General features: G+C 51.8%; 1 protein-coding gene and 1 long non-coding RNA gene across 8 annotated transcripts in view; one reads left to right on the top strand and one right to left on the bottom strand.

Moving 5' to 3' along the window:
- Nucleotides 1–22,269, top strand: part of GAS7 (growth arrest specific 7) — a 198,391-nt gene that overhangs the window by 73,750 nt on the left and 102,372 nt on the right. For 3 of the 6 annotated variants that reach the window (XM_040630037.1, XM_040630034.1, XM_040630035.1), the window contains exon 1: nt 14,300–14,395. The exons of 2 other annotated variants lie outside the window; for them this stretch is intronic. In XM_040630037.1, the coding sequence (XP_040485971.1) occupies nt 14,310–14,395 (86 nt within the window). In that variant the 5' untranslated portion in view covers nt 14,300–14,309. Of the gene's footprint in view, nt 1–8,471; nt 8,696–14,299; nt 14,396–22,269 lie in introns of those variants that run through there. One more of the 6 variants, XM_040630036.1, reaches the window with a different exon arrangement.
- On the bottom strand, nt 9,613–21,354 carry LOC103660397. 2 transcript variants are annotated; one of them, XR_567798.2, is made up of 4 exons: nt 14,688–21,354; nt 13,809–14,037; nt 13,212–13,630; nt 9,613–12,015 (listed from the first exon to the last, which is right to left on the bottom strand). It is a non-coding gene; the product is annotated as an uncharacterized LOC103660397 (long non-coding RNA). The 2 variants fall into 2 exon arrangements; XR_567797.2 differs by lacking the exon at nt 13,212–13,630.

The raw sequence follows: 22,269 nt of genomic DNA, 5'->3' as shown, positions 1-22,269 counted from the left end.
AGTGGGTTCCTACATGGGTCTTGAACTCATGACCCTGAGATCAGGAGTTGCGTGCTCTACCGACTGAGCCAGCCAGGCGCCCCCATGCATATATTTTTTTTAAAAAAGATGTATTTATTTATTGAAGAGAGACAGAGAACCCGAGTGGGAGGAGGGGCAGAGGGAGAGAGAGAATCCCAAGCAGGCTGGACGGTCAGCGCAGAGCCTGATGTGGGGCTCGATCTCTCGACCCTGAGATCACAAACTGAGCTGAAATCAGGAGTCGGACGCTTAACCGACTGAGCCACCCAGGCACAGCGCCACCCCCCCATCTTTCTAAATCCACTTTCCTGAGCTATAATTTGCTGTAAAGTAAAATTCACTTCATGCATGCAGTTCAGTGATTTGACCAGTGTAAACACCCATGTAACCACTGCTTTCATCAAAGCATAGGGCATGTTTCCAGAACATTCTCCCTTGCCCATGTGCAGTCAGTTTCTCTCCTGTCCTCCCTCATCTCCTCAGGTCACCTCTGATTTCTATCCTATAGATCCGTTTTGCCCTATTCTGGGATTTCATACAGACCGATCATGCGTTCTGGAATCTGGCCTCTTTTGCACCAGATAATATCTGAGATTTACCCGTATTGTTGTATCAATGGCTCGTTCCTTTTGATTTCCGGGTAGATAGAATTCCATTAGTCAAATATACTGTAATTTGCTTCCCCATTTGTCAACTGATGGGCATTTGGGGCATTTCCAGCATTGAGCGATTATGGATAATTCTGCCGCGAACCTTTGTGTACGAGTCTTTCAGACAGTTTTCACCCCTCCTGCGTGAATACCTACGTGTGAAGTTGCTGGATCATAGGGTGAGGGTATGTGTCACTTTCTAAGATGTGACGGAACTATGACTTCCATGCATTGTGCTTTTTAGGTCTTACTTAAGAAAATGTTTCATGTGCCGAGGTCCTCAAGTGGTCTGAACTGTTTTCTAAAAGTTTTAAAGTTTTGTGTTTGACGTTCAGATCTTTGCCCCATCTGTAATTTCTTTCTCCTGTTTGCTCGAAGGTAGGGGCACATTTGCACTCAGGACCCTGCAGTCAGGGTCACATACGATACGGACTGAGCCAGCCAGGTGCCCGTAAACTGTTATTTCTCATCTTCTCCCCAATTTACTGTCTGCTCCCCAGTTCCCAATATTACACATTGCCTTTTGAGTTTCTTCTTATAGGAGATTAGACCTGGCCCTTCTACCGCCACTGTACCCCACCCCCTGCCCCCATGTGCACACATAACCTCTTTCCTTACCCCCCCAAAATGGTGATACCATGATGTTTGGTTATATGACAGTCTGCTGTTTTCATTAGTATGCCCGCGGAGATTAATTAGAACTGAACTCCTTCTCGGTATCTGCTTCTTTGATAGGACACTTTTTTTAATTTTCCCTAGTTAATCAAAGAAATTCAAATAAATAAAATAAAAAAACAATTGCTTTTTTATTGGCTTGGTGTTCTCAGTCTCTTGGACCAGTTCTTCCCCCGGACTCTTCACCAGACTGATAAAGTCCCCCTGAATACTGTCAGCACTGTTGGAAGAAATATAGCAGGTCTGCCGTGTCACCAGTGATAGGTGATGAGTCTGTCTGCTCTGGTTTTGGTCTGTTCTTCAGGTCCGTGGTCGCCTGTCATCCTGGACTGTTCTTTCACCAGCATCTGATTACTTCCCTTTGCTTCTCTTCTGCTTTTGGCCATTCCTGGGGTCTCCCGTTTTCCTCTTTCTGGATTTTCTCCCTTGCTCTCCTCCAGTAGCTTGCTGGAAAAAAGTGGGTCTGATCTTCAACCCACAGTATTATCAGTATGGCTTGTCGCCTGGCCTATGGCTGTCCCCGAGTCTAAGAGCTCTGAGCTCGTTTCCCTCGAGAATCTTGACATTTCCTGCCCTGGGCAGTTGGGGGAGTCACTTGGCGGCCAAGCGTGGGGAGGGATTTAGGGGGCTATCCCTCTACCTCCTTTTACTATTTCCACCTCATCGATACCTCGCGCCTGTGAGTCTTCCTGGGCCTTTCTGAGGTTCTGCCTTATACAATGGTTTGTTTCTTGTTGCTCCCTCCCTCCCAAGGCAATAAAGTTGTCAGTTTTCTCCTCTAGGCTTGGTCTTGACCATTTATCTGTTTGTGTTCCACTCTCCAAAATGTGTGGCCGTGTCGCCCTGACTGTCAACTCTTATTTCCTTTTTATTTCTCTCGGTGGTTTTGTCCCTTTTCTTTTTTCCCATTTTTAATGGGATTTCAGGAAAGCGTGGGGGATAAACTGCCTGTTTTTGTCTGCCATTTTAACCGTACGTTTTGTATTTTATGTTCGTAGCTAGTGTTTAGGAATACTGTTTGTTTTTATAAGTAGACCTTCAGTGGTCTTATTGGTTCAGATAGTTTTTAGAATTTCCTGGATTTTCGGGGTAGACAATGAGATGGTATGAGGGTGTCAGCAGTTTTTTACTTGGCAACCCTTATATTTTTTTCTGTCTTTTTATTGCCTTACTGTGTTACGGGATCTTCAGTAAAGTGTTGAAAAGAAGCAGTGGGGGGGGCGCCTGGGTGGCACAGCGGTTAAGCGTCTGCCTTCGGCTCAGGGCGTGATCCCGACGTTATGGGATCGAGCCCCACATCAGGCTCCTCCGCTATGAGCCTGCTTCTTCCTCTCCCACTCCCCCTGCTTGTGTTCCCTCTCTCGCTGGCTGTCTCTATCTCTGTCGAATAAATAAATAAAATCTTAAAAAAGGAAACGAAAAGAAAAGAAAAGAAGCAGTGGGGGTAGGTAGCCTTGTCTGACTCCTGACTTTAAAGGAAAACTCCCAGTGTGTTCTATTAAACATGAGATTTATTCTAATTTTGGATAGTTACAGTTTATCAGACAGAAAATTTCCGGTCCTAATTTGTGAGGAGTTTTAATGGTCAGATGCTTTTCTGCATCTAGATTATTGCATTTTTTTTTTCTTATACTCTTCTAATGTGACGAGTTTAACTAGTACGTTTTCTGGTGTTTTACTATCCGTCCTTGCTCAGGATTGAGTCATGTTTCTTTAGGATTTTTACAGTTATGCCCTGTGAGGTGAGGAGGCAGGCTTTTAATTCTTTTAATTCTTACATTGTTTTTCTTTGAAGGTCGGTACGCGGTAGTATAAAAGGAACTGAGTGTTCTTCTCTCTCAGTGTTTTTCTGGAAGAGAGCATATAAGACAAATGTCTTTTCCGGGTGCCTGGGTGGCAGAGCGGTTAAGCGTCTGCCTTCGGCTCAGGGCGTGATCCCGGCGTTGTGGGATCGAGCCCCACATCAGGCTCCTCCACTGGGAGCCTGCTTCTTCCTCTCCCACTCCCCCTGCTTGTGTTCCCTCTCCCGCTGGCTGTCTCTGTCTCTGTCAAATAAATAAATAAAATCTTTAAAAAAAAAAAAGACAAATGTCTTTTCTTTCAAAGGTTGAGAAGCTTCTCGGTAGAACCACATAAACCTGGTGTAGCTTTTGAAGATACATTTTAGACTGCTGGATCAATTCCTTTGAAGGTTATAGATCTACTCAGGGTTTCTATTTCTTCTTGAGTCAATTTGGAATTTGTCATTTTTCTGGAAGACGATCGATGGCAGGAGAAAGCAAATGACCAGCAGCTCCAAGACTTGTGGGAAGATAACATGTTCAGCGAGTCACGCTACCAACACCTGGGAGGGGGGAGGGGGGAGGTCAAAGTGAACGCGTGTCCCAGGGTTTTGTATTATTCAGGAGGAAAAGAGAGCTATTGATTGTCTTTATGCTTGGAGTCGAGAGTACATGTTAAAAATATCAGTGTAACCCCCTGGTCACTTAAGTAGTATAAATAGACTATAAATGCCAAGTTTGCAGGGGCAGGAAGGAGAATAAAGAGAATGCAATTAAGCTGATAGAAAGCAAGACAGGAGGAAGCAGGAAGAGCAAAGAGAAAAGCCTGGTAAAGAGAAAGCATGTCATGGTGATGACCTTTAGGGTTTTTTCCCGTAGTGGTGGACACCCAGGTCACTCTGTGCCTGTCTTCTCTCTCTCTGTCTCTCTTTCTTTGTCTCTCGGGGGCCAGACTTTTCCCAGGACCAGGCTGCGTCACTCATCTGTGTATACTCGGTGCCTGATATACAGTAGGTGTCCAGTAAATGTTTGGATGAGCTTGACCAACAAATACATAGGTGAACACGTGAGCCAATACACCCTTGCAGGTAGAGCTCCTCCAGCAGCTTCTGTGGCCCCAGGGAGACATCTTAATCTGCACTTACCTTGGTTGATGCATTACTTGGGACTGAAGCAGGGGCTGCAGCCTTGGATTTGATGGGGAGAAGAGTCAGTGTGAGTTGTCTAGACTGAAACCACAATAAATTCCTCGGCCGTGGAGCTGTTATGCGCTTGGTCTGGACCAGGGTGGCCTGTAGGCTGCAAACGAGTGCTTCTCAAGCATTACCACGCTCACGATTGGAGGGCGCTTGATGCAGGAGGTCTGGGGAGGGGCCGGGACGCTGCATTTCTGACAAGCTCATGGACCGTGTTTTGGAGCAAGGCTGCAGGCTGGCACCTGTGCCGAGGCTTTCCCTGGATGCCTGGGGACAACACGGTGGCCCTGTGCTTGGAGCGCAGGCTCAGATGGAAACATTCTAACTTCCGGGCCTGTTAGCCATGAACAAGAACGCTCCAAGCCCGTGCTGGCCGGGGAGGGGTACCCTGGGCCTCCACCTGTGCGTGGGGGATGGGGCCCGACTCCAGCTCTGCCCGGGGCCCCGGGGCGGAAGGAGTTTGCCGAGCTCCCTGCTCAGTGAGCACACTCTTCCTCATTTTCCCGTTTCTCAGGCTGAGCCACATGGCTTGTGCAGACACGTCGCATCCTGGGAAGCTCTCGTCTTCGTGATTCACATGTCACTTGTCACCGTTCTCCGGCACTGGCACGTTTTATTTGTGCAATCAAAATCCCATTTCCTTGCCTCGTTCCTGCGAGGCTGCTCCTTGCTGTCACTCTCGTCCCCAGGTAGGGAGGGCCTCCTCTTGGGTTCCTGTTGAGCTGTCTGCCTTGGGCGAGACAGGCAGCCTGGCACCCGACTCTCAGAATCCCCACACGGGCTGGAGACCATGACGTCCCGACACCCACTTTTTTCCTTTTTGGCCTTCCTGTGTTTAGAGAAATGGCACAAAACCAGTGGGCAATGTCCCAAATTGCAGCTAAGCCACTAATGTACTGATCCTGGGGCCAGACAGACCACGGGCGCCAGCCTGAGCTCAGGTCTCTTTCCCTGCTGTCCCCGTCACATCTCGGAAGAGGTGCAGACAAGCTGTCCATTCTCTGCATATCGACTCCCGTGCATTCGAGTCTGGGAGGCTTGTGGACCGAACAATCTTCTGTCAGTAAGTGACGGGACCTGGGGTTTCTATGGGTGTGGTGTGGCTCCAGGGTTTTGTTTTTTTTTAAGATTTTATGTATTTATTTGAGAGAGAGAGCACAAGAAGGGGGAATGGCAGAGGGAGAGGGAGAAGCAGACTCCCCACTGAGCAGGGAGCCCGATGCGGGACTCGATCCCAGGACCCTGAGATCATGACTTGAGCTGAAGGCAGATGCTTCACCAACTGAGCCATCCAGGTGCCCCTGGCTCCAGGGTTTTACAGAAAGAGTATTTTTGAGGGCCTCAGAGGGGAGGGGGGTGGGGGAATGGGATAGACCGGTGATGGGTAGTAAGGAGGGCACGTATTGCATGGTGCACTGGGTGTTATACACAACTAATGAATCATCGAGCCTTACATCGGAAACCGGGGATGTACTGTATGGTGACTAACATAATATAATAAAAAATCATAAAAAAATAAAAATAAAAATAAAAGTCACCTGGCGGGGGGGAAGCCAGGACATTGAGAAAGAAAAAAAAAAAAAAGTATTTTTAAGCCAGAGGAACCTCTGACATAGCAAGACGATATGAAACTGGGGTGCCTTCAGGGCTGTCCTGAGCCCGTGGGCAGGGGACACCTGCCCGAGTGCTGCCTTGGACAGCGGCGAGCTTTGTCCTTCTGCTTTTCCTAGGACGGGCAGAGGTGATGCAGTCCAAAGGGATGGGGCTCATCACCCCCGGCCCGGCTGCTGTGACGTGGACTGTGGTTAAAACGGGGCTGCTGGTGGGGGTCTGCATGCCAGCTTTGGCTCACGGGGCCCCAGCCTTCCCTTTTCTCTGCACCTCGGCTGAATAAGCTGTCTGCCCAGGCAGGTCGGTGGGGACACCAGAGCAGCCCTGTTATGTCAGCGCCACGTTGGAATCACCCAGTGAGCTTGGAAGACGGCCATCTCCAGGTCTCTCCCCTCGAGAGCTAAATGTTTAAGGGGTCGGGGCACTTCGGGGCATCAGGGCGATTTGGAAGCTTCCAGAGGATTCTCACAGGCAGCCTGGGTTGAAAGCCACTGTCTCAGAGGATGGCGGAGAAGGCGGCCGCAGTTCTCTCGCTCCTACCAGATGCAACTTCAGTTCATCCTTCTAGATTTTTCGGGGCATGGTTGAAACCTTAATTTTTTCCATGGGAAATTTCTGGGTTTTTATAGGTAGGCTCTGGTCTCTGACACGTACTCTGATGGGCTGGGCTGCACCTGTCTGTCCCCTGATGGCACACGTGGCCGAGTACGTGTGCTCCTCACACCCCGCGTCTGCTGGTTTTCTGTGCTTGTTCTTGGCCCCGGAGGCAGAGCCCAGCTCTGTTGGAATAACGCTACTGCACGCAGACCCCGGGGGATTCTGTTCTCTGTTCTCCGGTGCCCGCTGGGAACACCGCACTGATGGCCTCCGACGGGGACCCTCTGATTGATGACTGAGTGACTCTGTGGTTGGGTCGGACCCGAGGGTGGCGAGGTGCTGGGTAGGGATGGGGAAGTGGGAGTCCGGAGTCTAGTCCCCGTGTTAGAGAAATGGCACATCTCGTGTGTTCTCCCATTTCCCAGGTGATGACCTGCCTGTGAGGGAGCCTCTCCCCCTCTCTCCCCAGCAGCCTCTTGATTTTGGAATCAGGCCAGAGGGATGGCCTCTTCGCTGGTATTCTCTCTCTCTGGGGTCAGTCCAGAAGCCTGTGAAAGGCAGAGACTGGGAATGACGAGGGGGCAAGGAGCCAGGCTGGGCGCTGATCCGGGAGTGACTCTTGGGGAGGACGGAGCGGTGCTCTTTATGTCCTAGTTACCTGCTGTTTCCTAACCGACCTTAGTGAACATGCAACTGTTTAAAATCAGCCTGTGAAAACGCCTGAGTCACCTTGTCTACCGCCGTCTTGGGGGCCGCCAGTGTTACAGGGACGTCTGGGCTTTGGGGGAATCCCGTGTCACTGCACTGTTTCGTGATCCAGGTCTGCACACCGCAGCGGAAAGCTTCCGAGTTTGGTTTTGGTCCCCATGTTTCCCCAGAGCTGCCGGCCCTGCGTCCTGCATGTGTCCTGACACAGCATTTCCACGTGGCTGACTCTCGGGTTGCGGTCAGAGCCGGGGGACTGTCTCCCCGCCTCTCCATTCTCATTGGGGTGGCTTAGGGCCGGGTCTCCTTGACACCTTTGACTTGTGGCACAGTCTGACCCCTGTTTCCCTGACCAGACTCCTCTTCTCTGTGTGATAAAATCTCCCTTGGCCTTGCTCTTAGAGGGACCCTTGGGATTGGGGCGCCTGGGTGGCTAAGTCTGTGAAGCGTCTGCCTTCGGCTCAGGTCATGATCCCAGGGTCCTGGGATCCAGTCCCACATCGAGCCCTGCTTTGGGCCCCTAGCTCAGCGGGGAGCCTGCTTCTCCCTCTGCCTGCCTCCCCCCTGGTTGTGCTCTTGTTCCCTCTCTCTCTCTTTCTCTCTTCCCCTGGCTTAAAAAAAGAAAAAGTACACTTGGGATTGCATTTAGGGGCCACCTGGATAATCCAGGATCACCTTCTCGTTTCAGAATCCTTAATTGCATCTGTGAAGACCCTCGTTTTGCGAATAACAGAATATTCATGTCTGGCTGTGGTTCCTGAGACTGGCAGGACCCCCCCCTTTGGAGCCCACGTGGTTTCTAGGCCACCGGCTCAGCCATGGCGTGCTTAGAAATGCCAAAGTGTGCCATTGAGGCTCTCCTTGTGCCCTGGCCTCTGGTGCAAGGATCCCAAGTGTGATTGCCCCCCGGGTCACAGAGATGCTGACCCAGGAGGTCCCAGAAGGTGGAGATGGAGTGAGAGGGCTGAGACATCGTCATAGCAGCTGTTACCATCGGCCCCTTGTAGTTGAAAATCCCATTATCTGAGCATCTTTGAACTTCTGCTGGCATTTACATGACTCACTTGAATCTGGTGAAAGCTGTGTTTGAGGAAGTGAGGGTGAGCACCCCCGCGAGAGTGGGGCTCTCTTTGGCACTGTCTTGGGAGGGAGGTGACTCACTGGGGTCTGAGCAGCAAAGGGTCTGCTGTGACTACAGGAGGAAAAAAGCCCTTCCTCCGCCCCCCTGCCTGCCCCTCAGAAGTGGGGGCCCTGGGCTGGGTGTCCCGAAGGGAGCTTGAATCCAACGCGGGGAGCTAGAAATGCACGCACACGTCTGGGGCACGTGGCCGACCATTCGAACCTCGGTTTCCTCCCCTGTGAAATGGGTGTAATTAGCCTGCCTCGCGGGCGGAGCGAAGAAGGAGTGGATGTGCGTCTGTAAACCGACACGAACGGCCGGGCCCATGCTGGGTGTCACGTAAGTGTTTCCTGCTGTGGTTGCAGTGATCTGAACACAGAGATGGTTGAAGGTGCCTTGTCTCCCTCGTTGGCGTGGGTGTTCCATGATGTAACGCACGTCCGTGCTCAGAGCGGGCCCTTCCCGTGCTCCCCGCGTTGGGTTCAAGCTCCCTGGGGGCAAGGCCCTCTGTGTCCCCGGTCTCAAGGGGTGTGTAGGCTCACAGTAAATGTGCAGCGAGCGTTGCCGGATGGACAATTGAATCAGTCTGTGGGTGGCCTCTAGACAGAGGTGGTCCCAGGCCCCCAAGTATCTCAGACTTCCTGCGTCCCTGCTTTGGGGCAGACACGTGGCTTTGGCAGAAAATGTTGGATGGTTGCCACAGAGGAGCTAAATAAGGACTTTGCTGTGTCAGACAGAGAGGGTAGACTAGCAGGGGCTCGCCTGGGGGTACAGAGCACAGGGACGCATGTGGGGGTACCCGTAACCACGCCAGATGCTGCCGCCGTGCCTCTGCTCACCATTTCCATGGGGCTGGGAGGGAGTGGGGACTCCTACTGTCAGAACGACACAGAAGTGGCGGAAGGAGGCCCTGCCTACCTGTCCCTGCAGGGGAATCCCCAGGAAACCACCACTGGGGAAACCCAGCCAGCAGATGGGACCTCGGGGGTGATGGGGACGTTGCCCTTGATGGGGGACCAACCTCCGGGGAGGGGAGTGGGGAAAACTCCCTGCTATCTTTGGGGCTGGGCAGGGCCTCCTAAGAGGCCCTACCCTTCCTCCCCTTCCCCCCCACTCCCTCCCTTCCTCCCCTTCCTCCCCTTACCCCTGACCCCCCTTCCTCCCCTTCACCTCTTCCCCCTTCCTCCCTTTCCCCCCTTCCTCTCCTTCCTCCCTTTCCCCCTTCCTCTCCTTCCTCCCCTTCCCCCATTCACCCCCTTCCTCCCCTCCTCCCCTTCCTCCCCTTCCCTCCTTACCCCTCTTCCTCCCTTCCCCTCCCTTTCTCCCAGGGTGCCCGGCTGCTATAGGCCTCACCCCAAGATTGCAGGACTGCCCTGCGTTACCTGTAGGAGCCCAGAACTGAGGTCTGTGGAGTCTTCAGGAATTCTCATCAGCTAGTGGTGGGTCCGTTCCCCCCGGGGGAGGGAAGAGTGGGGATGGGGACCCGAGTGGCCACACTGGCTTGCTAGTTTAGCGATTTCTGAGACCAGAAGGCCGCCCAACAGCAAAGCAGAAATCGCCATGTTATTCGAAGTTATCCACATAAAGAAATTTATTACTTTTCTTATCGAATGATAAGCGACAGTATTACGTTTCAGGCGAACAGCATGGCGCTCCCATATTTTTATACGTTGCGAAACGGTCCCCGCTAGGTGCCGTCTGTCCTCACACGAAGTTATCACAGTATTACTGACTATATTCTCTATGCCGTCCTTTCAGCCCCATGACTTATTTATTTTATAACTGGCAGTTTGCGCCTCTTAATCCCCTTCGCATAAAGAATTCGGATGATCTATGTCCACTGCGTTTCTGTGCCTTCTAGAAGCAAGATGCGTGTTTCTAACGTCTTCTGTGTATGTTCTGTGTTTCAAACGAGAAGCATTTGAGGATGATTCTGGGTTAGAGAATCCGCATGCAAGTATTTAACAGGATGGTAAAAAAAATGCCTCCTTCGTTGTGGGTCATAGCTTCCTCCTACAGTTGACCTCTGTGTGCGAAATGGACTTGAGTCGGGGTCATGGGACCAGCTCAGGTCTGGTCGGCATGAGGCTGTGCCGCGGTGTCTCAGCTTTGGCACCACTGACATTTGGGGCCGGGTCATTCTTTGTTGTGGGCGAACGGTCTTCTGCATCATCGGTGTTGAGCGGCGTCCCTGCCCTCTGCGTATCAGACGCTGGGAGCTCCCTGTGGTGGGCGTAATAACTACCACCCCACCCCCCAGCCCCATACACACATATTCAAGATGTCCCCGGCTTAGTCCCTGCCACCGGTGGGTATGTGAGCTTACACGGCTAGAGACTTGGGGTTGCAGATCAGATGACTGTGGGATGGGGAAATTCTCCTGCACTATCCCTGTGGGCCCAGGACAACCAGAAGGGTGCGCGTGGAGAGGACTGGCCAGACCATTGCTGGCTTTGAAGATGGAGGGGGCCAGCCGCCAAGGAGTGCAGGCCGTCTCTAGCATCTGACAAAGACAAGGGAACGGATTCTTCCCTGGAGCCACCACAGGGACACAGCTCTGTCACCACCTTGGTTTTAGCCCAGGGAGACCCACTGCTGAGCCCTAGAACCCTAAGGTTAGTGTTGCCTCAAGCCCCTGAGTTTGGGGCTACTTGTTACAGCAGCAAGAGGGGACAGACACATCGCCCACCACTCCCACGCGCATGGTGGGAGCTGGGAAATGTCTCTGGAATCGTCTCTGGTTCCGAAACACTGGTTCTGTGGAGCGCCATATTGTTTCCCCAGAAGCCATGAGAGGAAAGGGTTTCTGTGTTCTGTGATGAAAATGAGGCCGGGAGTGAGGATGCCCGCCCAGCAGGGTTGGCTCTGGGAGGAACCAGTGGTATAAAAGGGGGTGGGTGCACAGCCACTCCCCCAACTCCCCCCCCCCGCCCCCCGGCTCCTGGAGCTGTCACTCTGTCATTAACGGCCTAGTGTTCTGTTGGTGCTTGTGCATATTTGGACAGGACTCGAAAAGAAGCTGAGCTATCTTCAACTGCACCATAAAAGAGGATATAAAAACTCCATAAAACACTGAAATGTCAGCCGAAGCAGTATTGCTAGTGGAGGCCTCGGCTAGGAGGGACAGCACGCTGGGCGTCCGTGGGAGTCGTGGGCGGGGAGGAGAGGCTGGGGAGCCCAGCCCACGCTGGGGGCCACCAAGCCCGGGCTCTGGGCCAAACACGCAGCCCCCTGGACCCAGCCCTGATGCTGGGATTCTGTGTATTTTGCTGAATATGACATTCATATGGTTCTGATTTCTTCTCTGCGATCCGTCATCTCTGTGTGCCGTTGGGGCCAGAAACCAGGCGGCTTTGAAGTTGTTGTTCTGGGGTGAGTAGGGAGTCGTGCTTGTCCAGGGTTCACTGGGACAAGCATGAGGTGCCCTTTGATTTGAGAAGCGTTCCAGGAGTGGAGCAGCAAGTGGACTGGCTGGCGAGGTGGGTTCTGGAAAGGAGGGATGGATCTGCTCAGCCGCGGGCCCCTGCCCGGTTCTCAGTTTGTAGACGCCACTCTTCCCCCAATGGGTCGCGGTCGAAACAACAGGTGGGTCCATGTTTTTACCTGCTGCTTGCTTCTTGAGGTCCCCAGACGGAGCTGTGGCCTTGTCCTCGCAGGTGCTTGGGGCAGACAAGAAGCAGAAGTCAGAAGAGAAATTAAAAATTAAGAAAAAAAAAAAGGATGAGTCCAGCAACAAGGAGGAAATAGAGAAAGACATGGTCTGTTTCCCTAGCATTTTGATATCGAAGGGACACAGGCCAGACCCTTCCGTGATGGGCTGGCCTCGCTGGATCCAGCCCGTAGATGGAGGCTGGTGGTTCCCAAATTTCGGGGTGTGTTAGACTCACGGCCCAGGAGGCCTTGTTAAAACAGACTGTGGGGCCCCAGAGTTTCTGGTTCGGGAGGGCTAGGATGAGACCCAAGGCTTTGTACTTTCAAACAAATGCCCCTGGTCCAAGGTTGAGAGCTGTGGCCTAGGACAAGAAGAGGGTCTTTGCAATGAAAAATGGTACTGATAATGGACAGTTCTCAGAACTCTGCAGTGGATGCATGGGGACCCCGTGTTTGATCTGAACACCACAAGGAGACTGTGCCATCCTCTAATGATTTTACCCCCAAGGTGACAATTTTTTTTTTTTAAGGTTTTATTTATTAGAGACAGAGAGAGAGTGCACCCGAGCAGGGGTGGGAAGGGAGGGGTAGAGGAAGAGGGAGAAGCAGACTCCCCACTGAGCAGGGAGCCTGATGCAGGGCTGGATCCCAGGACCTTGAGATCATGACCTGAGCCGAAGGCAGATGCTTAATGGACTGAGCCACCCAGGCGCCCCCCAAAATTGTTTTTTCAATGGTCATGCAGTGAAACAGACTTTTTTGGGTGAACGGTTGTACATATATATAGATTCATGTAACCACACCCTCGACCAGGATATAGAATAATCCCGTCACCCCAAGAACCTCCCTCGTGTTCCCTGTCTGCTCTCACACCCTCCCCCGCCCCCCACGAGCCATCCATCCCTGTAGCTTTGTCTTTCTGAGCACATCACGTAAATGGGATCGTACGGTACGTAACCGTACGAGCCTGGCTTCTCAGCGGACACCTGTGAGACGCTCCAGGTCACTACACGTATCCATAGTCAACTCCTTTGTGTCGGGAGCTGTGACCCGCCGTGTGGATGTACCATGCCTTGCTCTCCATTCCCTGTTGATGGTCTTTGGGTTGCTTCCCAGTGTGGGGTTATTGTGAATAAAGCTGCTATGCACCTTTGTGCCTAAGACTTCGTGTTGGACCTGTGTTTCCCTTCTCTTGGGTACATACCCGGGAGAGGGATGGTTGGCTCGTATGGTGAGTACATACGTTCACATTCTAGAAAACCGCCACCTGCTCTCCAGAGGGGCTGTGCCATTCTGCATTCCCGCAGCAGCGTATGGGGGTTCCAGCTGCTCTGCGCCCTCACTGGCCCTGGGGGTTGGCATTCTTCTTAATTTTCGTCCTTCTAGATCAGGGGCTGATTTTTAAAATGTGTGAATGACTCGCAGAAAGGCTCAGAGTTGCCCAAGGCCCCCAGCCTCTTGGTGGCTCCTTGATCCAGACCTTTCGCCTTGGTGGCTGGGAATGTTCTGGGTGGTGGCTGTGTTGATCAGGAGCTAAGAAGCTGGAGCTGGAGCCTCTGAGTGTGACTGGAGCTCCAACAACGTTCAGGGCCCATGTGGCCGATTAAGGTGTATGCCCAGGGACTGGGGAAGCAAGAAGAAAGTCGAACAAAGAGATGACCCAGTAGGAAAGACACACATCCTAGCATCACAGAGGCGGCAGGCACTAGGGTGCTTCTCCATCCCTTGCCCCCCCCCCGCCCCCCCACTCCTTGATTTTTAGGCTGAGGCTCAGGCAAAGTAGCCCACCGAAAGTACTCACTGTGTCTCTTGATTCTGTGCCCGTGGCCGGCCGTGGCCTTGTTTCTAGAAGCATCCTTGATAGCCTCAGGGCCACAAGCTACTTCCCCTTGGTGCTTGAGGAGTAGAGATTTTGCAAGTTGAGGTACCTGGTCAAGGTCATCATAGCCCCTTCGTGCCTTGGCCTCAGGTCCGCTCCAGGCTGAAGTTGGCTTTAGGAAGGGGCTTAGTGTGGGGAGCTGTGGTCATAGCTGAAACCAGAACGGGTGACTTAATGGGAAGCAGGAAGGTTCACCGAGGGGAAGGTCCTTTCTCCAGAGGCTGTCCCACCCACCCTCGAGGGGACCGGGCAAGCTGCCCTGGAAGGCTGTTGGACATGCTTTCCCGATTGCAGAATACTTCTCTTTCATTTTGAATATCATTTGTTTGGTTGCCACGGCAACGCCAAGTCTCTATTTTAATGCTAACCTGCGTGGCTGCAACTTTCTATATATAAATGCTGCTTTGCACAGTGAATTAGCTGATGCCACGGGGAGCAGCGGAAGTGGAGACGGTGGCAGAAAATGACCAGCGTGTCAGCTTTGCAAGAGGAGGGACTGCGGAGTTGAGGTGAGTTGGAGCCCCGGGAAAGTGCTCGAAGTTCCTCGGAGCCCAGAGAGAGCCAGGTGGCTGGCCATGCCCCGGGGGAGGGAAGCCCGCCCTGGAGAGTCTCTGCGGGCAGGTGCCTGGCTCTGCGATGGAGGGACGCAGGCTGATGCTTCTGTTTGCCCACCTGTCTGCCCTGAGTGTGGGTTGCATGGGGACCCCAGGGCTTGGGAAAGGACAAACCACTTGGGCAGCGGGGCTATCTGAGGGGGTGAGCTCGATGGGAAGTGAGTAGTTCTTGTTGCCTTCAACTTACCTTGGCTCTCTCTTCTGGATCTTCCCTTCTGTCTTGCTTGTTCCTTAATTCCTGAGTGTGGCCGGGCCTTCTCAGGGCCACACCATTCCAAATGTGCAGGTAGAGTCCTCAGGAGAAGCCTGGAAGGGGCTTTCGGGAATCAGCAGGGTCAGCTCCCCTCAGGTTCTAGATGAGGAAGAAGCCCAGAGAGGTGCTGTGTTCTGCCAGATGTCACACAGCCGGTCAGGGACAGAGTGGGACAGCAACCAGGTCCACGGGGATCTTCTGACTGGGACACCTGTGTCTTGTGGGGACGCGTAAGAGCTACGGGGGCTGAAGAGAGGGAGGCCCAAGTTGGGGGGTAGGTCACAAACAGAGGATTACATAAGAGCATCTGAAGTCACTTGAGGCTTCTGGAAAGTGCATGCAGCTGAGAGTCTGGGGAACTCGGATTCGTGTGGATTCAGCCACTTCCCATGTGACAGTTGTGTTAGCTTTTCTCGGTTTCCCCACCTGAGCACCGGGTATGCAAAATCTCTTTCTTCGCCAGCTCTGTTAGGGACCGTGTTCAGGTCCTGAGTGGGGAGCGATGCGTCCATGCACTGAGCAGTTTGGAAACCACACAGCTCCGTCTCCCCGCCGGGGCAGGGAAGGGGGTGCTGCCGGGAGCAGAGGGGTTCTCCAAAGATTGGGCTTTGTGCTGTGAAGCAAAATGCCGTGTAATTTTATCATAATTAGGAGGTCTCACTCAGGCTTCCTCTTTTTGGAGATCAAGCATTGGACGGAGATTTTAAGTGGACTGGATCAGAGACTTGGACCCTGTTCTCGAAAAGAGAAGACCCGAGGACGCTAAGTGCCCGTGAGTGGTACACAGTCCTCTGAAGCTGGGAGAACCGGGAGCATTTCTCTCTGCTTGGTTGGGGGGAGGTCCAGAGAAGTACCGCAAAGGAAACCTTTATAGGCATTTCGGATGGGGAGGGAGGTGGAGGAGGGGAACCTCATGAAAGGAGGTCGGGGCGAGGTAAAGCAGTGGTCCTGGAACCATGGCTCACACAGTGTATATGACCAGTGTTCAGCATAAAAAGTCGAACGGCAAAATCTCAGCATATATTGCATGCCGTAGGGTACGCACTGCGACACGAAGTTTGTGCTTTCTGTGTGTATGTTGGGCCGTGAGGTCAAATAGGCTTTTCACTGGGGGTCAGACTTCGAAAAACAGAGTTGGGGAACTGCTGGCTTTGGGTGGTTGCCTGAATGAGCCCGAATTTTCTCCTGCAGGGAGACGGCTGTGGCTCTCCTTTCCAGGGAAGAGCCGGAAGGAGAAGGGAAGGCTTCTCGGGGGGAGCCCCGTGCAAGCATCACTTTCGAGACACTCAGGTGGTGCCCTGTGCAGCCTGGATGGGGCGGCAGGACAGTTGGGAAGTGTGAGGTCTGGGGACAGGGAGGGGACAGCCCTTCTCTCAGGGTCTGAGGTCAGGAGGAAAGCCCCCTGTGGCCGGATTGAGAAGGACACTGTGATTCTTGCTGCGACTGCCCCCATCACCCCGCATCCGTCCCAGAGGTCCCGAATACACGTTCCCAGGCTCCAGAGCCCTGCGGGTTTGGGTCCTGCAGTCCTCCCATGAGCACGGGTCCAGCCTTCCTTCCCACTCGCTGTGGTGCAAGGGTGCAAGGGTGCTAGCTTCCAGCGGCTTGGTCTTGCTGCCCCAAGAGAATCTCTCTGCTTATGGGGGCAACTGTGTCACCTTGCCTTCAGACGCATGGATGCGCGTCTGTCCTTCCCAAGGCTGCTGTGCCTGGCTCACTCACTCGGTTCCCCAATCTCTGATCTTCATTCAGATTGCTCAGTGCGCAGCTCTGACCACCATCTCTGCCCCACTCCCCAGCTGGTGGCGTGTGCCTCAGTCCTTAGGTTGTTTTGCTTCCTCACGCACCTCTCTTGTCCTGTGCTTCCCTTCCAAGGGAGGCTAGACCCAGGCTGGGGCGCCTAGCTCTGGGGAGAGGGGACATTGGCTACACATTTGCAGCCTTTAGAATCCCTGGATGCTGGCGTCCAGCTGCACCCAGCAGGTGTTGGCGGTAAGAGGTCTCTGAGAAGGGATGGTTAGCGTAGCGTGGCAGCAACTAATTCATACTCTTTACAAACCAGGGAGCCCTCTCTTGAAACAACTGCTTATTCAGATACCCAGCAATTCACGACGAACGGCACATTGGTGACCAGCGGGCACAATCGAGTTCAGGACTGGGGGAGGTTCTCTTGTCGTTTTGTTTTGTTTTCGCCCATGGTTTCATTTTCAAATTGTTGAGTCGGTTTGCCAACATCTACAAATCATCAGATTTCACATTAGATATTAAGATACCCGGCGTCTCTTGCCAAAAAAAAAAAAAAAAAGAGAAGCTTTGGTGACGCCAAGCCGAGGGGTAGGTTTTCCAGTTTGCCGTAGTCCCCACCCATCTCTGCTGTTCACCAGCACTGAGACCAATAACGGAACAGTGGCCATCATTCTTTTTCTACATTGGGGTAAAATTGGTATATGACAGTCCAGGTGTACAGTGTTCTGCTTGGACATCTGTCTATGCTATAAAGTGGTCACCCCCAAAAGTCCAGTTAACATCCATCACCGAACAAATGACCCCTCTACCCATTTTGCCCCTCCCCCCAGAGCCCCCTTCCGCTCTGGTCAACATCAGTGGGTTTTCTGTGTCTGTGATTGCACATATGAGTGAAATCATGTGGTTTTTGTTTTTTTTCCTTCTGCCTTATCTTACTTAGCATGATACCCCTCTAGATCTCTCCATTAGTTCTGCTCTTTTCTTTATTATTTCTTTTCTTCTACCTTCAGGCTTCATTTGTTCTTTTTCTAGTTCCTTTAAGTGTAATGTTAGATTGTTTGAGATTTTTCTTGTTTATCGGGTGGGCCTGGATCGCTATGAACTTGCCTGTTAGAACTGCTTTTGCTGCATCCCGTGGATTTTCTGGGTTTTTTTGTTGTTGTTTGTTATTGTTGTTGTTTTTTTGGTTTTTTTTGTTTTTTGGGGGGCATTATTTGATTTCTTCTTTATTTTCCGATGAAGAGCCATGTTATTTCATCTCCCCACATTTTTGTGGTTTTTCCAGTTTTCTCCTTGTAATTGATTTTTCGTTTCGTACCATTGTGGTCGGACAGGGTGCTTGATAGGATTTCCATCTTCTTGAATTTTTTGAGACTTGTTCTGTGGCCTAACATTTGATCTCTCCTGGAATATGTTCCATCTGCACTTGAGAAGAATGTGTGCTCTGTTGCCTTTGGATGGAATGTTCTGCGTATCTGTGGCTCGGAGCGTGGATAGAGTGTCTACACCTGTTACTGTCATGTTCCATCCTTCGAAGACCAAGAGCGGGAGGAAAGGCGGGGATCCCCCCTGGCTGAAGAAAAGGAGTTGAGGGTTTTGCCCCACACCACTCCTGGCAGAGTCCCATGCCTGCTTTGAGGGCTGGAGGAGTATTTCTGTTTGTGGGATCCCAGCAAATCCTAATAATCCCTTTTGATCCAGCCATCGGCTATTCAGCACTTCTGTCTGTGGGTCTTGTTGGTGCAACAGTGGTGAGCAAACCCCAGTGCTTTTGACTGTCCTAGAGATAAAGGTAGTCCCTGGGCTGTCTTCCTATGGGAGAAGAGGAGTGTGACCCTAGCAGACAAGGCCAGCGATTGAATGATGTCGAGAGAGATCAGGTTGGCTGCTCAAGCGTATCTGAGGTAACCACACATTCATGCACTGGGAGTCCTTGGGTGAGAATAATATACTAGTTCTTTAAAAAGTATGGGTCAGAGCCAACCACATATGTACATTTCACATCAAGCATTGGTCCCTCAGACTGCTTTCGTCATAGATGGTCACCTCTGGCCTCTGCCCACTTTCTCTCTGGCTGAAAAACTTTAATTACGCTTGTAGACCATTGAGGCAACTTGAGAGAGTGAGTCTTTCCTGAATGTATTTACTTGGAGAGCCCTAGGCCCATGAGAGGCTTGTTTCAGAGACCCAGCCAAGCTACTGATGATCCTTCCCCAAGCCTGTCCGGTTCATTTGTGATTTGGGGGCCCCTGATAGGATTCAGTGTAGAAGTAAGTTCCACGCCCTTCATGGAGCCCAATGCAGAGCTTGAATTCATGACCCTGAGATCAAGACCTGAGCTAAGATCAAGAGTCAGACACTTAACTGACTGAGCCACCCAGGCACCCCTGCTCTTCCTGTACCCCTCACATGGGTGGCCAGGTGACCCCAGGAAGATACGGCACCCACTTTCTAGGGGGACTGACAAATCCTACTCAGAGACTTGGGGGGATCTCCATCAATACCACGTATGTTCATTGGGTGTGTTTTCTGTATCTGGGGACACATTTGAGTAGGACAGTGTTCTAGATCTTGGGGAGTGAGGACCGCTCATCGTAGGCCATGCAAACAAGAGCAACCATGGAGGTAGGAGTGGACTGGCTCGCATGGGAGGGAAGGTGGGGCTGGGGGCAGGGGCTGGATCTCCTAAGGGACAGAATGAAGGGACGCACCAGGCCCACCAGACAAAGCAGGGCGGGTCCACATCCTCCTGGAGCTTTGAACCCAGGCCGATCTGCCATGCTGCCTCTGCTGCTTCGTGTGGATGGGCGGGGGCTGCCATCTTGCATGGAAGCCGCTCACAGTGACTCAGTTTGTGGTGCTCAGTCAATATCTCTCTTGGGTGTGGTTCATGCCAGCTGCCCATTAGGGCTCTTTTCTGTGGAGATGTTTATCTTGGTACTTCCCTTCCCTCCTCCAGCACCTCTCCCTCCAGTTAGCACATGAGGCCTCCCACGGGCAATCAGCCACCAACTTCTGCCACGGAAGTTGGTAGTTAGGGGCTTGGCCGGTCTTGGCCTCACTCACTGTAACTTCTCCCTGGAGTATTTGCCCTTGGAGAGAGGATTCTTGACAGTCTGTCGGCGGTAGCCTGCAGTGAGGAGGGAATGGCATTGTTCTTGGAGCCGGGACACTGGGTTCAAACTGGTTCTGTGGTCTTCTGAGTCGTGAGACCTTGGGGAAGACCTCCATTTACTCGATTGTAGAAGGAAAATAAGAATACTTCTCTCCAGCGTTCTCGTAAGGGTCAACTAGGCTGTGAGATGTGTAAGTGGCCAGCTTTCCAGAGATGCCGACGGACATGGCGTGGGCTGGGCTCCCTGGATTTTACTGTTCCCTTCTGATGGTCCTCTAAACCCTAATCTTGGCCGCTGAGCATAGGGATTCCATTTCATGTGCAATTCCTCTCGCTCCTTCGATGAGCTTGGTCTGTGTCAGGGATGTTAGAAAGTTCCCATCTGCACAGCTGAGCCCAGGCTGTTGGGAAAACCCAGTGGGTGCCATAGGAGTGACAGTGCTGTGACCTCAGTTGTTGACAGCTTTCCCCAAGGGTTACTCAGTGACTTAACGGGGATGGGAAGGTATGGGGCAAAGCTGACATTTATGCAGTTGCTACTGTGTTTTTGGCCCTCTGGTCTTTGCAAGAATTCTGTGAAGGAGATGGTGGTATTTCCATTTTTACATGCAGGAAAGAGAAAAGATGATTTCAAAGAGGTGAAGTGACTTGCCTGAGGTTACACGGCTGGAAAGCCATGGAAGGTATACTTGAACTTCCTCTGTGCCTGGCTAAAGGTTAGAAGCTGGGGTTGGGGACAAGCCAATGGATGCCTGTGGCTGGTTTCTGGGGGTTGTCTCTGCTGTTTATCCTCGCCCACACCCCCAAAACATGCATGCTCACCTTGTTTTGGAAATCCCTGTTGCAGAGTGGGGGTTGTGGTTTCTAGAAGTTTCTGGAATCTTCCGGACCTCCTCATTGGAATGGGGCTTTGCATTTCAATGAGTGGAAAAAGAGGCCAAAGAGGATTTGCCAAAGGGAAAATCAAGTGCGTTTATTCACTCCCCTTCAGTCCCCTTGTGTACACAGATGTTTCCTCTCCGGGCCCCCTCCCTACACGGGGGCTCACTGGCCACAGACGGATGGGAAGTGGCTCGTGGTTGAGCAGAGAGCTGGACTCATTGGAGGTTGGCTTGCACAGAGCAGTGTTGGGGCCGACTTGGGGGCCGTCCTAGGTGGGGCTTTGGCTCTTGCTGAGTTCTGTGTCTAAAACTAGTCCTCTAACCGTGCCAGCAACATCAGCACCAAATTTAGGGTGGCCGGAGAGCAAGAAGGTGGGGGCTCTGCGCTGGGCTGGGGGACACTTGGCATCCAGTTTCCATCTGTCTCTGGGCTCAGTTTCCCAATCTGTGAAATGGCAGCATGGGATCAAATGATCTCTGGGGTCCCTTCCATCTAATTTTTGTGTCCGCCTTGCATTGGACCAGAAAGTTCTTTACTGTTGCCCATTTTGTCTTAATTCATTTTCTTAAAAATAACCCTCCCAAGTCTCCTTATCATTTGAAACATAGTATAACGAACTCATTTTACGGGATGGCAACTGAGAAGGGAGCTATCAAGGGGGATTTTATTAGCAAATATTGTCTAAATATTTGAAATAGGGCTGTATTTGTACATTAGTTCATAATGGAATAAAGTAAAAGATTAAAAAAACGCATTAAAATTGGGGTACCTGGGTGTCTCAGTCATTTAAGCATCTGACTCTTGATTTCAGCTCAGGTCATGATACCAGGGTTGTGAGCTCGAGCCCCTCATTGGGCTCTGTGCTGTGGGGAGCTGGCTTAAGTTTCTCTCTCTCCCTCTCCCTCTGCCCCTTCTCCCCTCAAAAAAAAGCATTAAAATTAGTATGCTCATTACAGAAAATGGAAAAATAAAGAAAAACAGGAATAAGAAAGAATATTTTGCATTCTTTTCATTCCCCCCCCCTTTTTTGGGCTGTATATATTTGTCTACATAATTGGGATCATATGGTATATTTTAGAATTGGATATGCTGATTTGGGTGGAAGGCAGTGTTTTCCTGACTGTAAAAATAATTTTATAAACACGTTTAAAAAAAAAAAAAGAAAAATGTTGACTTGCACGGTTAAAAGTAAATAAACCTTTTAAATGTGATAAAATGAAAACAAGTAAAACAGTTGGAGAAATCCCAGACTACAGCGATGACCTGCGTTCACATTTTCCTGTGTTCCCTCCGTGTTTCATTGGCGGGGGTGGGGGATGGGGTGTGGGGCACATCATTTCCCACCTTTGACATCGTGCAGCGTGCTTGGGTTCTTAAAGCGGGAATAGCTCTTAGAAGGTGATACGAAAGGGGGTTTTGGTGACCGAGAGCATTTTCCGTTGGGTGGCTGATTGGTCTTTCCTGATCTGGGGAGGAGGGATGGCTTGGTTCATTCAGTGGCAGTTTTAATTATGCCAAAGGTCATTCTTCTAGTTCCTGAGCAAACAGAGCAAACATTCTTCGAGTTTCTCTACACAGCACGGCATCTCTGGGGTGCTTGTCCCCAAAGGTCCAGTGGCTACCCCAGTGTCAGTGCGTGCTTGGGCAGAAAAGACAGGATTGGGGAACGGTGCTCCCCACACATGGCTGGAGGCTTCCTCTGTCTTGGCCTTGAAGGATGTTGCAGGAGACCTGGGTAGCCTGATGGCAGGAGGAGGACAGCTGAGGGAGACA

This window comes from Ursus maritimus, unplaced genomic scaffold (assembly GCF_017311325.1).
Source record: "Ursus maritimus isolate PB19 unplaced genomic scaffold, ASM1731132v1 scaffold_14, whole genome shotgun sequence".
NCBI classification, from domain to species: domain Eukaryota; kingdom Metazoa; phylum Chordata; class Mammalia; order Carnivora; family Ursidae; genus Ursus; species Ursus maritimus.
Note: the sequence above shows the minus strand (reverse complement) of the source record. Positions and strands in the feature narration are given on the sequence as shown.